This window comes from Salmo salar, chromosome 27 (assembly GCF_965601325.2).
Source record: "Salmo salar chromosome 27, fSalSal1, whole genome shotgun sequence".
In the NCBI taxonomy this organism is placed as follows: domain Eukaryota; kingdom Metazoa; phylum Chordata; class Actinopteri; order Salmoniformes; family Salmonidae; genus Salmo; species Salmo salar.
Genome location: NC_138317.1, coordinates 32,311,093 through 32,327,588, shown reverse-complemented (window position 1 = coordinate 32,327,588; position 16,496 = coordinate 32,311,093). Strand labels below are relative to the sequence as shown.

Sequence of the window (16,496 nt, the reverse complement as noted above, 5' to 3'; positions counted from 1 at the left end):
TTCCTGCACTAATCGACTTAATTGCTGAACAATAACTGCATTAATGAGTACAGACTCATGCTCACCTCCATCTAATAAGGGGCAATGAGGACTGCGAGAAATGTTTGAGCTTAAGTCAAGCGTGAATAGGATTGTCCAGCGCTATTTTTCTTTGCTGCCCTGTCCTCTTGAATCAAGGGAACCTCAGGGAGATGAATTAGGGCTGACTGCCCTGGCTCCACATTGGGGCTAAATCCTAAATGGCACCCTATTCCCTATTTAATGCACTACTTTTGACCAGGGCCCATAGGGCTCCCATAGTGTTCTGGTCAGAAGTTGTGTCCTATATAGGGAAGAGGATGCCATTTGGAAAGCACCCTGTAACTTGTGATATGGCCGCCACACCAGCTCCTCTTACCAAGTTAACCACACAGACCTTATTAAGACGAGTTAGATGGGTTCTGGATCATAATGTGCTCGATGGTATTTATTTTCCTTGAGGTGTGGGAGATCTGTGAGGTGATAGAGCTCATTCTGTGGTTATCCAGAGCTCAGGCATCACAGTTACAAGGCAGAAGGTCAGGGGTCAATCCATGATTAACCAACCAGGATTCAGTATGTAGCAGTCTAGTATGGACATAATGTAAATACTTGATGTACATAAATTGAGGGGGATAATCTGATAATAGTTAGATTAAACCCTGAATTATAATCTTAATCTAACTATTATCAGATTATCCCCCTCAATTTGTTTCTAAGCAGTTTCTTATGAAGACTACTTGGCTTGTTTGTAACTGGACAAAGCTGTGGATCTCTAGTCAAATCAGGAGCAAAAAGACTAGACATAATGCAAGTAACTATCTTTAATCTCTTTACGCGAAATACATAGAAAGATAGTACTAAACTAGTCCAAAAAAAAAAGTTAAAAATGGTCTGGGGGTGTCACTCTACAGATGGCAATTGTTTGGAGTCCAGAGTTTAAGTTGGAGCTGTGACACACACACACCTAGCTCGTGTGTGGTTCGGACTGACTTTTTATAGTGCAGGGCTATCTAGGGACCGGGCAGATATGCTAGGGGAGTGGAGGCAGTGATGTGAGATTTGTTTTGGAACAACCAACCTTCCTCTCACCCTCTCCTGCAGGAAAAGGAAAGCAGACTACTTCACACTGCCACAGCTGAGCCCTGCTTACTCATAGTTTATAAGAGGCAAGGGGTGGAGGGGTGGCAGGCAAGGTACAAAAGCTCTTTTCACGAGTAATGAATGTGCTGGTAGTTAGCGAGGCCTCCACCCATCCGACTGTGTCCTCCCAATGCAGACAGACAGACTGTTCAGTTAGTTTGTTCTTGTTTAAAACCATGTAATATTATGAATATAAATGTTACAACAGTGTATCACTGATAGAATCTTGAGGTTCAAGCCTGTCTGACATTTTCCATCTCTACGTGAATCTTAGAGTGGATTTAGCCAGTTCAGACGTAGGTTAAATGATAGCAGCATCTCTTCAAAGACTACTACCAAGTCTATCACAACATTAAGCAACAAACACAACAACACACACTGTATCAACAAATACATCTGTGTTTCCCCCCCTCATTTTTTCTCTGATGTATCCCATTAAGTGGAATCTGGGGTAAAAAGGAAACGCATGCAGATTAAGGGAAGGAGAAAAATAAAGAGGTGAAATAAAACCAAGCAATAGTGTGGTCTGGGGAAGCCATTAAGTGGCGTAAGTAAAGCTCCAAGTTGCTCAGCCGATATAAAAGGTTGGTGGGGTCCGTCGGAGCGAGAGCGAGCAGAGTTCTGCACTGTGTACTGCTGATGTGGGGGGATTTTTAAGTTCCCATAGATTCCTAGTGCGGCTGTCGACTCCTGGAGCTCAGCTAGGCTCTGTGGGGCGTGAGTGAATGGCGGTCTGAGAGCACAGTGAAACGGAATGGAGGAGAGCACAACCATACCAGCCTGACGCCTATCCCCTTACATTACATGTTGTCGCCTGTCCCCTTTGACCTCTTACATTACATGTTGTCACCTGTCCCCTTTGACCCCTTACATTACATGTTGTCGCCTGTCCCCTTTGACCCCTCACGTTACCTGGTTTCACCTGTGCCCTCTGACCCCTCACGTTACATGGTGTCACCTGTGCCCTCTGATCCCTCACGTTACCTGGTTTCACCTGTGCCCTCTGACCCCTCACGTTACATGGTGTCACCTGTGCCCTCTGATCCCTCACGTTACATGGTGTCACCTGTGCCCTTTGACCCCTCACGTTACATGGTGTCACCTGTGCCCTTTGACCCCTCACGTTACATGGTGTCACCTGTGCCCTCTGATCCCTCACGTTACATGGTGTCACCTGTGCCCTCTGATCCCTCACGTTACATGGTGTCACCTGTGCCCTTTGACCCCTCACGTTACATGGTGTCACCTGTGCCCTTTGACCCCTCACGTTACATGGTGTCACCTGTGCCCTCTGACCCCTCACGTTACATGGTGTCACCTGTGCCCTCTGATCCCTCACGTTACATGGTGTCACCTGTGCCCTCTGACCCCTCACGTTACATGGTGACACCTGTGCCCTCTGATCCCTCACGTTACATGGTGTCACCTGTGCCCTTTGACCCCTCACGTTACATGGTGTCACCTGTGCCCTCTGACCCCTCACGTTACATGGTGTCACCTGTGCCCTCTGACCCCTCATGTTACATGGTGTCACCTGTGCCCTCTGACCCCTCACGTTACATGGTGTCACCTGTGCCCTTTGACCCCTCACGTTACATGGTGTCACCTGTGCCCTTTGACCCCTCACGTTACATGGTGTCACCTGTGCCCTCTGATCCCTCACGTTACATGGTGTCACCTGTGCCCTTTGACCCCTCACGTTACATGGTGTCACCTGTGCCCTTTGACCCCTCACGTTACATGGTGTCACCTGTGCCCTCTGATCCCTCACGTTACATGGTGTCACCTGTGCCCTCTGATCCCTCACGTTACATGGTGTCACCTGTGCCCTTTGACCCCTCACGTTACCTGGTTTCACCTGTGCCCTTTGACCCCTCACGTTACATGGTTTCACCTGTGCCCTTTGACCCCTCACGTTACATGGTTTCACCTGTGCCCTTTGACCCCTCACGTTACATGGTGTCACCTGTGCCCTTTGACCCCTCACGTTACATGGTGTCACCTGTGCCCTTTGACCCCTCACGTTACATGGTGTCTCCCAAAATAACTTCATCCTGATAAAGAAGACAAGAGGACAAGGAGTGTTTCTGATTGTGTGAGTGTTGGCTTGTAATACCAAAGTGGATAGTTGTGCAGTCTGTGGTATATGTCTGTTCACAAGTGCCTCTGTGTGTATTTGTGTTGCTTTCTCAAGTGTACAGTACTGGAGTGTGAGAGAAAGAGTCAGTGTGTGTTTGGGTGTGAATGAAGTGTGTAAGTGTGTTCTTTAGTGCCACTCTGTGTGTGTGTGTGTGTGTGTGTGTGTGTGTGTGTGTGTGTGTGTGCGTGCGTGCGTGCGTGCGGCGTGCGTGTGCGTGCGTGCGTGCGAGCGAGCGAGCGTGTATGTGTGCACGTGCATGTCTGTGTTAGAGAGGAAGTCTGTGCCTGCTGTTGTAACTGTGACCTTGTCTAGCTGTTGTGTCTTGTCAGAAGCTCATGCAGCTAGACTACAGCGGCCTAGGACCCAGCCCTGGTAGTGCTTGGCCCCGTCCAAGCAGGGTTGTGGGAGAAAGACGGAGGGATGGAGGAAGTAGTGATGGGGGGTGGCTGAGATGGGAGGGTTGGTGGGGGGTCCACGGGTTGCTTTTCCCCTGTGAAACTTTGATGTTAATCCCTGGTGCAGGCCCAGATCAGAGCTGTCTATCATCACCTTCTGGTGCAGGCCCAGATCAGAGCTGTCTATCATCACCTTCTGGTGCAGGCCCAGATCAGAGCTGTCTATCATCACCTTCTCTCCTCTCGCTCGGCTGGATTTCAGGACTCCCTGCCTGGCCACCTGAAGACACACAGAGAGGGACTGCTGAGAGGGAGAGGGGGGAGACGGGAAAGAGAGAGCGAGTAGAGGGAGAGCGAGAGCGAGTAGGGGTGAGAGAGAGAGAGGAAGGTGTGTAGATTGGTCTGTTTATGATTTGCTGATGCCCTCTCCACTATGACTACGGGGTATGAGGGTATCCCCACTTGTTGAATGTTCTGGATCCTCCTCCAGAGAGCCTCTGGGGCGATTTGCATGTCTGATTTTATTGTGGCTAAGCTTTCGGTCAAAGTGACCTTCTTCACCGGTGCAATATTTCCCTACAGTCAGAATGGATGGAGTCTAGTGTCAAGCAAAGCCAATGATGACATCCATTGATGTTTTAGCCTACTTGGGTATACTTTAGCCTTATATTCCAAAGATAAGTGTAGAAGAAATACACTGTTTATAACTGGTCTGCATCCCAAATGACACCCTATTCCTTATATATTGCACTACTTTTGACCAGAGCCTGATGGGGACCCTGTTCAAAGTAGTGCACTACATAGAGAATAGGGTGTCATTTGGGACACCCCTGTATGTAAAGCTCTTTGTATGCATTCTGAAGCTGTGTTAAGAGTTAATGCTGAGTGATGTAAAGTTATTTAAGCAAAGGGCCTTGGGAATAATGTGGACATTTGTGACTCCAGCACAGCAGTGGCCCCACCATGCAGTCCCCTGCTAATTCCTCAACCCTGCATGTTCCATAAACTAATGTAATAAATCTGACACAGACCAGGAGTGTGTATATTGTGCACCACAGTACATTAAGCTACATACCAAAACGGTGACAATGAATGCTTGTATTGTAGGTTACTTCGGCTAAACATTTCTTGTTTTCCAGTCACAGAAGGTCATAAGTTATATACCTCTTATATCAATTTAATTTAGTTTGTGTACGTTTTGGGGTTCCTGTCTTGGATTTTATACTTTAAACCAGTAGTTCTTAACTGATTTTGTTTTGGGACCCAAATTTCACCAAGTTACCTCAGTCACGACCCAATATTGTAATCGAGGGTGGGAAAAATCCTACGAAATACAATATGGGGAAACTATGTATAATTTTGTGTTGATAATAAACGTTCCCTCCTAACCTATATTGATAAGTACAGTGCCTTGCAAAAGTATTCATCCCCCTTGGCGTTTTTCCTATTTTGTTGCATTACAACCTGTAATTTGAATTGATTTTTATTTGGATTTCATGTAATGGACATACACAAAATAGTCCAAATTGGTGAAGTGAAATGAAAAAAATGACTTATTTCAAAAAATTCAAAAAACGGAAAAGTGGTGCAAATATTTGAAAGAATATGGCACAACAACAAACCTGCCAAGAGAGGGCCGCCCACCAAAACTCACAGACCAGGCAAGGAGGGCATTAATCAGAGAGGCAAAAAAGAGACCAAAGACAAACCTGAAGGGGTTAACGCTCCACAGCAGAGATTGGAGTATCTGTCCATAGGACCACTTTAAGCCATACACGCCACAGAGCTGGTCTTTACAGAAGTGGCCAGAAAAAAAGCCATTGCTTAAAGAAAAAAATAAGCAAACACGTTTGGTGTTCGCCAAAAGGCATGTGGGAGACTCCCCCAAACATATGGAAGAAGGTACTCTGGTCAGATGAGACTAACATTGAGCTATGTCTGGCGCAAACCCAACACCTCTCATCACCCCGAGAACACCATCCCCACAGTAAAGCATGGTGGTGGCAGCATCATGCTGTGGGGATGTTTTTCATTGGCAGGGACTGGGAAACTGGTCAGAATTGAAGGAATGATGGATGGCACTAAATACAGGGAAATTCTTGAGGGAAACCTGTTTCAGTCTTCCAGAGATTTGAGACTGGGATGGAGGTTCACCTTCCAGCAGGACAATGACCCTAAGCATACTGCCAAAGCAACACTCGAATGGTTTAAGGGGAAACATTTAAATGTATTGGAATGGCCTAGTCAAAGCCTAGACCTCAATCCAATTGAGAATCTGTGGCATGACTTAAAGATTGCTGTACACCAGCGGAACCCATCCAACTTGAAGGAGCTGGAGCTGTTTTGCCTTGAAGAATGGGCAAAAATCCCAGGGGCTAGATTTGCCAAGCTTATAAAGACATACCCCAAGAGACTTGCAGCTGTAATTGCTGCAAAAGGTGGCTCTACAAAGTATTGACTTTGGGGGGTGAATAGTTATGCACGCTCAAGTTTTCCGTTTTTTTTTTGTCTTATTTCTTGTTTGTTTCACAATAAAAATATTTAGCATCTTCAAAGTGGTAGGCATGTTGTGGAAATCAAATGATACAACCCCCGCCCAAATATATTTTATTTCCAGGTTGTAAGGCAACAAAATAGGAAAAATGCCAAGGGGGTGAATACTTTCGCAAGCCACTGTAATACATTTTCGTTGTCAATAATTCCATATTACTAATTTCTTGATGAAGAATGTTTTTAAACTAATTGTTTTGAAACCACAAAATCAACCAATTAGAGTTGCTAATAGTTCTACATTGAAATATTGAATCTACTGTCATCATATAAAATAAATGTTTTACTCAAACCTCCCACCAGTTGAGAAACGCTGCTTTAAACCACTGATGTTGGATTCATATCCGTGCTTGGTTTACAGGTTGGCCTGATCTGTTTACTCACTCACTCACTCACTCACTCACTCACTCACTCACTCACTCACTCACTCACTCACTCACTCACTCACTCACTCACTCACTCACTCACTCACTCACTCACACCGTTTTCTCCATCTCTCTAAGAGTACCACTGCAGTAGAGATCAGGGTTGTATTCACAAGGCACCAAACGGAAGAAAACTGACTCAAACAGGGAGGGGCTACCTAAACTTGTCCAATAAGAAAAGGTTTTCTGTAGCAAGTTTTTTTTACTACGATGTACATGAATAAATACAAGCCAGGACTGGCTTGCCATCTGTTGAGGCCATTAGTGTGATCCGTGACGATGTGGCAGGACAGGAACCTCTGTCACACAGGCATTCTAGAGAGGTCCCCTGTAAACAGGTGACCACTGTCACCGCTCTACAGGGCACTGTGTGTCATAACCAGAACCTCTGGCTACGTGTCAGTCACATGTCAAATAGAATCCCTGCACCATAGAACTAGGATTCCCATCTTATTCCTATTGTCCCACTGTGTCATAATCAGAATTTCCATTCTATTCCTGTTGTCCCACTGTGTCATAACCATAATTCCTATTCTATTCCTGTTGTCCCACTGTGTCATAACCATAATTCCTATTATATTCCTGTTGTCCCACTGTGTCATAATCAGAATTTCCATTCTATTCCTGTTGTCCCACTGTGTCATAACCATAATTCCTATTATATTCCTGTTGTCCCACTGTGTCATAATCAGAATTCCCATTCTATTCCTGTTGTCCCACTGTGTCATAACCATAATTCCTATTATATTCCTGTTGTCCCACTGTGTCATAACCAGAATTCTTATACTATTTCTATGGTCATAACACTGTTCTGTGATCTATTGTCAGACCCCTGTCTGTCCCTCACACATGTCCCTCTTACCTGGTAACCCCTGCCCAGTGTTCATAGACAGCTCTCAGATGTTAAGCATAGATAGGCAACATGGCATTTTCATCGAGATTCTGTATAGGCCTACAGTGCCCATGCCTCATTAGTCATTACAGAAAACTTACTTGAAACAATTGATTTGGTCACCGCTGATAAAGGCATGACATACAGTATGTGTGACAACCATGCCTATCAATGTGGTGCTCCCCCCCAAAACTGCTTTGTGAAGCTCCAAATACTATGATATAGGCTGACCTTTACCCTATAATTGTGAGGTTTACATCCTTATTTCTAGTTGTCAGCCTCATCAAATGTATGAATGCTTAGCTCTGATATATTACAACTGTCTCTACCACTGAGCTAGCTACACACCCAATATCACCGTGCGCAATTCCACTCTCCCTGTCACTTTATTGCGTCCAACCCGTGTGTTCAAGCTAACCGGATGCTTTTGGTTTGCGCGTGAGAACTTCGAAGTCGTCCGTAGGGCTGTACCTCCCGTTTCTCTCTGGACCGTCTGACAAGTCTGCTGCGTGTTACCCATGAGTCCTCGCTCATATAACTGAAGTTTAGAGTTGACTCTGATTTTAGCTATCCCTCGGACGGTCTTCTTCACTCCTCACCACTAGCGCGCTGGACCAGCGAGACGCACAGGAAAGGAGGCAGTTCTGTGGGCATTTTGTACAGCCGCGAACCTCAAATATACGATTAAGAAAATATTAATACCAATAGAAATCTTGAGGAAAGAGCAGAGCGATCACGAATCGACAGTTCTTTACCTAATTTAACCGTAAGCCTATAATAAATACGCTTGTCCACTAAACTTTTGATGCTTTCAATTGCGCGCTTTAAATGTTTTCTAAATAATTTCGAGCAAAAAGCTAATTTATGATGACGACAATGCAAATTAGCGATAGTTAAAGACAGGTTACAAAGTTACTGTTACCGCTGTCAAATGATCTTGTAATCATATTATTCGATGGCACCTCACGTTAAAGGTTTAACGGTTATTGGGATTATCATATTACCAATTTAACATTTTCTCCAACTTGCATTTGACATAGCACACTTGTCAAAATGCCATGAGCATTTTATTTTGTGGTCGTGACTTGATTTATAGATAACTTATTTAACAAACGAAATTCGGAGTAGACTCTGACATTGGAGGAATGAAATTGTGACCTACTCGTTGGAATTAGTCTTTAGTCCAAGTAGGCTAATTATTATTCAACGCGGACAACTTGATCATGACTTCGATTTCAGTTGGCTAAATCACCAACGTAAATATGGGCTCACTGTTAAATAGGTGATTTAAACTGTATTCCGTTGTAATTAATAGGCCTACTTCTATCGGTAGGCCTATATTGGCTAACCATGTTAGGGAGCCCATCAAATAACGGTGGCATTAGAATGTTGGTGCCCCCCGCATCCAACGACGATAGGCGGGTTGAATTTGTGGCTCTTACCGCAGTTCATATGGAGAGGAGCGAACCATCGACCCCGGAGCGCGCGCACCCCTCTCACCGCACCGGGCTCCTCGGTACCCCGCGGCCGGGGCGTCCTGGACCACGGGCGACCACCTCAGCCTCCAGCAAGCGCTACAGAAAGTTTCAGAACTTCTTATACAACGTACTGGAGAGACCACGAGGATGGGCATTCATCTACCATGCGTTCATGTAAGTAATTGTTTTTCAATACAATTAAGGCTGCTAGTGTCATCGCATTTGCTGAAAGTGTATCTTTACGTTGGCTTATTTTTATTTACACACATTTTTATTTGTTTTTACGTCATTGTTAACTTTACACACATGTTTTAGTTGTTTTTACGCCATTGTTAACTTCTTTGCATTGAAACAATTCATATTGTCTCTTGAATAACGCAACAGCCAAGCTTTCCCCTGAGTAGTTTTCTAATTAGCCAGGTGGAGTCAGTGGAGTTGCTTATTTGGCAATTAACTCACACATTCGACATACATCTTCCCAACATGGGGCCTCACACTCAATTTTTTCTATCATCACTTGATTAAATCACAGTTAGATCTTTGCTTTCAAATTGAATTTGTCCAAAACCAATTGGAAATGATCAGACATTTTTCAAAGTCTCTCACTAAACATCCTCGTTAACTACAGAGACATGTGTCATTGATGTTATGGACATCAAAATAATTCGAACATAAACAACCATTCAAATTTAAACAAAATGCATATCAGCCAATTCAAATCGTGGATTTACTTGCACGTGACAGAACGCTAAATTGTAGTTGAACCTTTATTTAACTTGGCAAGTCAGTTAAGAACAAATTCTTACTTACAATGACAGCCTACTGGGGAACAGTAGGTTAACTGCCATGTTTAGAACAACAGATTTTTACCTTGTCAGCTCGGGATGCAATCCTGCAACCTTTCAATTACTGGCCCAACACTCTAACCACTAGGCTACCTGCCACCCATAGGGTTAGTCCTACGCTAACCTCACCAGGTGGCAGGGATGGTTAAAGGTGTCCACATGCTTCCCAGCCGAATCAGTTCGGTAGAATTTGTACATTATGATGACATTTTGTGACGTTTTTGTTCATGTTGAACTTTTTTTCAACTGTTCAGGCACACATTTTTTTCTGGAGACAAGCCGAAGTTCGGAGCTGAAGTCTACGCCCCTTCGTCAGTGATTGAATTGAAGCATGCTGACGCCTTAACTCTTGAGGGCCCTCTGCTATTTAGGGAGAGGCAAGATCTATTTCTAAAAAAGAAACCCACTTTAAATCTTAGCTTGTTAACTTGCTCATTCCGTATGTTTTTTAAACATAAAATCAATCCAAGTGCCCAGATATTTATAGGCGGGAACCCGATCGATGTGAGAACTATCTAATGAATAAATATCTTGTCCATCTGAAACATTTTTGCAAGAATTAGAGAAAATCTATTTAGTCTTTTAGCACTTTTTGCTCACTGTCAGTTGACCAAAACAATTATTTAAAATGAAGTGGTGGATGGGAATGTGGATCATGGCTGGTTCACATGGTGCGCAAAATACAGCATCCCCAAGTTGTCATGTGTGTTAGAGGGGCCATTGGAGGGCCAATTGTGTGAAGAAGAAAACATTTCCTCTGAACAAATGTAATTTACAGCAGCGTTTTGGTGACAGTCGAGGTAAATGATACAAAACAGAATGTAATTACCAAAATGTATGGTACTTATGTATGACCACAATATTCCACAGTATTCCAAAGTATTCCTATGCTACCACAATAAACTTCTGCTAACTGTGAGTCCCGACTTCATCACTCATTGCTTCGGGGTCCCATTGCACATATGCCCCTAAGTGTATACAATATATTGGCTACAGAGCTCTATCCAATCCAATAATGTATCTCCTATTAACACTGCGAATGATGAGGTTATCCATCAGCACTCTGAATCCATCACAACCCTGGCTTTCCCCCATTAAAGATCTTTCTTCACTGGTGCTCAGCCAGTACTGGTGTTATTCCTATGGCATTTCTGGAGCCTATCTCAGAGCTGAGAGAGAGAGAGAGAGAGAGAGGGAGAGAGAGAGGATGTTGGCAGTTCTATTGTTGTTCTTTCTCCCTCAGAGTGGTGGGCAGAGTGGTAAGTTGCTGGGCTCATGTTTCAGATGCCAGGCCATCTGAGACTCTCACGGACTGTGAGAGGGGGTTGTCCATCTCTCTCTCTCCCTCTCTGCCCAGCACTAAGACTGAAGTCATCACACCGCTTTCCCAACTCCTGTGTTTTGAACACACACACATACACACATACACACACACGCACACGCACACGCGCATGCACATATGCATTAATCTGTTAGCCAAGGTTGATGTGCTCTCTTCTACAACAGCACGCTCTGTGACACGCATCCCTACAATTGCCTACATGTTTGTGTGTGTGTGTGTGTGTGTGTGTGTGTGTGTGTGTGTGTGTGTGTGTGTGTGTGTGTGTGTGTGTGTGTGTGTGTGTGTGTGTGTGTGTGTGTGTGTGTGTGTGTGTGTGTGTGTGTGTGTGTGCGCACTTTGGGTTGTTGGATGAAGTCTTATGTAATGCCATTAGCCACACTTGTGCTTACCTGAGCACATTTCCCCCTCAATATTATTATACCCGGGCTATGCATTTCTTGTGATTAATTACAATAGTCACACAGCATGAGAATAACTACAGTACTGCTGTGTACAGGATCAGTGCTTTATTAGAGAGCCTCATTAAGACATGGTTAATCTATCTATCATAATTGAATCGAGCCACACAGTGCTGCGTGGGGAGATAGAGTACACATCGAGTGCTAATATCCCATGATCGTTTAATTAGGCCTGGGCTCCGAACACGGAAAGGCAGCTGGTGCAGATGTGTCATTCCTAGAAAGGGAGGGTTACATGGCAGGGTCACATGGCTGTGTTACGTGGCAGGGTCACATGTATAGGAAAAGGAAGTCAAATGGAGGGTCATCATTCAGTAGGATGAGGTCCGTAAAGACTGATCAAAGGTCAGCTTTACTTTCTTCTCATAGTTGAGATTAGAATTTGCAAGCGGGTAAGCTGATCCTAGAACTTCTATCCAAACCGTTCAACTTGGACACCCACTTCGGCTCCTCTCTCAAGCGTCTGTCAAACAACCGCTGAACCAGAGATACAGAGACACACAGCACCATTCACAGGGGGTTCCCCTGGTTTCAGCACCTGGTCACACACGCACTTACACACACTCTTGATTCCAGACTGGTGATGTTTTGACTAGAGAACTGGCTGGGCCCTGGGTGAGGACTGAGGGGGAGGCTGAACTAAATGCTTTGTGTCCTCTGAGAACCTGGGAGAATACGGCGAGTCGTTGTAACACAGCCTCAGCCTGCGTCCCTACGGGCCCTGGTCAAAGCAGTGCTCTACATAGGGAACAGATAGAGTTCCATTTGGGATGCAGGCTGAGTCCGGGAAGTGCTGCTGCTCTTCCTGACAACGTTGTCCTAACAAATTCCTGTGCTCACCAACCTGAACCGTTGCTAAGACACACGGCCTTACGTCCGACGAGCTTTTCGTTTAAATGTCGCGGAGACCGTTAAAGTGTTAAGTACCGCATTTTAGAACAGGAGCTCCACTTACTTAAAAGCCTGAAACCTCTTTGTTGCCCTTCGGGGGAGGGGGGGGGGGTCAATACGTCAGATGCCTGGCATTCAGCTGGATCAGGTTTGTCGAGCGACGTTCCACCTGACCTTTGACCCCTCACCCATTCCCACCCGCCACCCGTGCCACATATAGTTGTTTCACATGGTCTCGTCACTGTAGCTCAGCCCTCCTACAGGGGGACCAGCAGGGTCAGGGGACTCTGTTCGAGTCCCAAAAGGCACCCTATTTCCTGTAGAGGGCACGTTTGACTAGAACCCCAAAATAAGTGCCCTAAATAGGGATGAGGGTGGCGTTTGGGACGCAGCCACAGTCTAAAAGCGGGTGGCTCTATTGTTGGCGGTCGGACTGGACTGTATGTACCAGTCGGTGCCAAGCGAATGCCAGTCCAAGGCCCAGACCGGAGCTGTTAGGCAACAATGTTTTGATCTTTTTAGCTAGGGGCTCAGAGAGGCGGGTGGGGGGTGGTCACTCATAGACCAATGAGCACAATGTTCCCGTCGGGTGTGGGACGGGAAAAGCAGGCGAGACAGAGACAGGACTGACCAGAAGGAGTGATTGATTAACTCTATGGAGGGTGGAGGGTGAAAATACACCAGTCATCTATTATTGATGTCTTTGTGCTAAAGGAACAGAAGGGAGAGTAGAGATGGACCAGGAGCATCAGAACAGAAGGGAGAGTAGAGATGGACCAGGAGCAACAGCACAGAAGGGAGAGTAGAGATGGACCAGGAGCATCAGAACAGAAGGGAGAGTAGAGATGGACCAGGAGCATCAGAACAGAAGGGAGAGTAGAGATGGACCAGGAGCATCAGAACAGAAGGGAGAGTAGAGATGGACCAGGAGCATCAGAACAGAAGGGAGAGTAGAGATGGACCAGGAGCATCAGAACAGAAGGGAGAGTAGAGATGGACCAGGAGCATCAGAACAGAAGGGAGAGTAGAGATGGACCAGGAGCATCAGAACAGAAGGGAGAGTAGAGATGGACCAGGAGCAACAGCACAGAAGGGAGAGTAGAGATGGACCAGGAGCAGTCGAAAGGGGTTGATGATGGTGTGTGTATCGGTCTTAGTTAAAGGTTTGAGAGTCCTGGGCCCGTATTCACAAAGCTTCTCAAAGTAGGATGGTTGATCTACACTCTTAGAAAAAAGGATTCCAAAAGGGTTCCTCGGCTGTACCATAGGATAAATGCAAAGCTGATTCTAGATCAGCCGTCCTCTAAGACGCTTTACAAATACAGGCCCAGAGATGGTGAGTGGAGGCAGGTTTTATGAGGTAACCAATGACATGAGCCAGCTGAGGTCAAGGCAAACTGAGGGCTTACCGTCATGGTTCTTCTGTCATGGTTGTGTGTTCGTTGTCTCTCCCTCAGAGTAGCTTCACTTCTGTTGATTTGTACAAATGTTCTCTCAAATGAACAATACAGAAAACAACCATAGTCAGATACATCTAGTCATGGAGTTTTGTGAATTGCCAGGGATACACACGTACACACAGGATTTGCGTGTATAAGAGAATACTTTAGTGCTTGCTGTGCTGTTGCTGCCTTTAAATAATGCATTGTTTATGCTTTTAAAGAAATTACGCAACGATCATGAGTCCAATGGGAATATGGACCTTTTCTCTCTCTGTCTCTGTTTCTGTCTGTCTCTGTATCTCTCTCTCTCTCTCTCTCTCTCTCTCTCTGTCCCTCTGTGTGTGAGAGTCTTCGATCTCTCCATGACGGGACTGCCCCGTCCATTAGCTCTTGACTATGAACTGGAGCTGAGGATGAGCACAGGGCCTCTGTCACTTCTCAATACCCTATCATGAGAAAAAGTATTTTACCAAAACGTTCAAATAAAATATTAGATAACATATCTACTCGCAGGTTCTGATACATGTGAAAGTCAACATAGTGTCTGAATTACAGTTGTGAATTAAGGTGACCAGCCCATTTATAAATAAGCAATGCTTATTTGTGTGTGTTCAGGCCCTTGACTTGGGCCTGAACACACCAGTACCGGCACCTAGGTATAAACATTACTGGCACTCAAAATAAATCGTGGCACCTATTTCAGTCCACTTTAGGCATTGTAAATAAGCCAAGTGCTCTTAACCCACACAACCATGCTGATCTTGGGGCTTTCTCCCTCTCCATCTCCCCACCTGTCTGGGCTGGGTTTGGTTGGACGGTCTGAGTGTCTAACTCACTGGCCACCTAACCTGTCCATTAAGTGTGTCAGCAGTACTTTGGTAACAACAATGAACGCTGTGTAATGCAGACGCTGGGAGTCAGGAAGCAAGTACAGGGGGTGAATTTAATAATATAAAAACCATGGACCAATACAAAACAAGAGTAGCATCTGGACATTAGAAACATAACTAATACTGCCTGGGGAAAGAACCAAAGGGAGTGACAGATATAGGGGAGGTGATCATAGAAGTGAGTCCAGGTGAGTCTCATGAGGCGCAGGTGTGCGTAATGATAGTGCCAGGTGTGCGTAATGATAGTGCCAGGTGTGCGTAATGATAGTGCCAGGTGTGCGTAATGATAGTGCCAGGTGTGCGTAATGATAGTGCCAGATGTGCGTAACGATAGTGCCAGGTGTGCGTAACGATAGTGCCAGGTGTGCGTAATAAAAAGTAAACTGGCCACAAAGAGCGCCAGAGAGGGGGAGCGGAAGTAGACGTGACACGCTGCCCGTTTTTTAACCACATGGCAGAAAACCCACTAAAACTCCCCTTGGAAAAATCGCAGCGTGACCTTTGTGGCTGTGTTTTAATTATTGAGGCGACTAACTTATGTCAGCAAGGAGCTTTTTATGTTTCCATGTTTGCTTGCCGCCCCAGTCAGCATATGAATGTGTTTATTGATGACTAAGGAGGAGGCGTACCAAATGGCACCCTATTCCCTACAGAGTGCACTACTTTTGACCAGAACCACATGGAATCCGAATGGACCCTGGTCAAAAGTAGTGCACTATATAGGGAATAGAGTTCCATTTGGGAGGTTACCCATAAAGCGGCTTGAAGGAGAAGGGAGAAACGCCACACAGCACTTTGAGGATTTTAACCTGCTCCTGACTGCTCCTGACTGCTCCTGACGGCAGATTAGCTGCTTGTTGTTCATTACTCTGCTTTTATCAGTTCACCTCAGTCGGCGGTGTAAATTCTGCTCCATTAAGGATCCTCTATGGATGTGTTTTTTTCTCTTCCTCTGCCACCCTCCCTCTCTTTCTCCCACCCTCGGTCCAACCTCTCCTCTGTCCCTGCTATGTGGGAACATCATCTCTCATTAACTCAATCACCTTGTTTAATTGACTCCCCCCTCTCTCTTTCTCTATCTCTCTCCCTTCTCTTTCTCTATCTCTCTCCCTTCTCTCTCTCTCTCTCTCTCTCTCTCTCTCTCTCTCTCTCTCTCTCTCTCTCTCTCTCTCTTTTTTTCCCACCATCATGTCTTGATTTGCTTGTTATTTCTTCTCCCTTTACCCCCTGTGTGTCTCTGTCAGAGAGGTGAATTGAGGAAAGGAGGCATTAACAATGAAAGGATGTTTTGAACCTAAAAGGAGAATTACTACAGGACGTACAGTAGCAATGAACCATCACACACACACACACACACACAACCCCCAAAAGAGACACACTGATCCAAGGTCACAGTACCTCAGATAAAGACTCATCTTGTATTTTTAAACCTCTCCCTCTGAGAGGAACAAAACAAAGTCCTAGATACTTCTGTGTTGTTACAGTTCCTCTGTAATTGTCAGCAGAGCTTGAACTTTCAGACCTAAAACGGAGAGAGAGAGAGGGAGGCCAGAAAGTTTAGTCTGGTTTGTATGGTAGAGGTTTTTA

At 45.3% G+C, this 16,496-nt stretch overlaps 1 protein-coding gene across 1 annotated transcript in view; it reads left to right on the top strand.

Moving 5' to 3' along the window:
- Positions 1-7,982: 7,982 nt before the first annotated feature.
- kcnq4 (potassium voltage-gated channel, KQT-like subfamily, member 4) overlaps positions 7,983-16,496 on the top strand; it is a 120,869-nt gene continuing 112,355 nt past the window's right edge. The window contains exon 1 of the mRNA XM_045709430.2: positions 7,983-9,215. Coding sequence (XP_045565386.1) covers positions 8,914-9,215 — 302 coding nt within the window. The 5' untranslated portion in view covers positions 7,983-8,913. The remainder of the gene's footprint in view (positions 9,216-16,496) is intronic.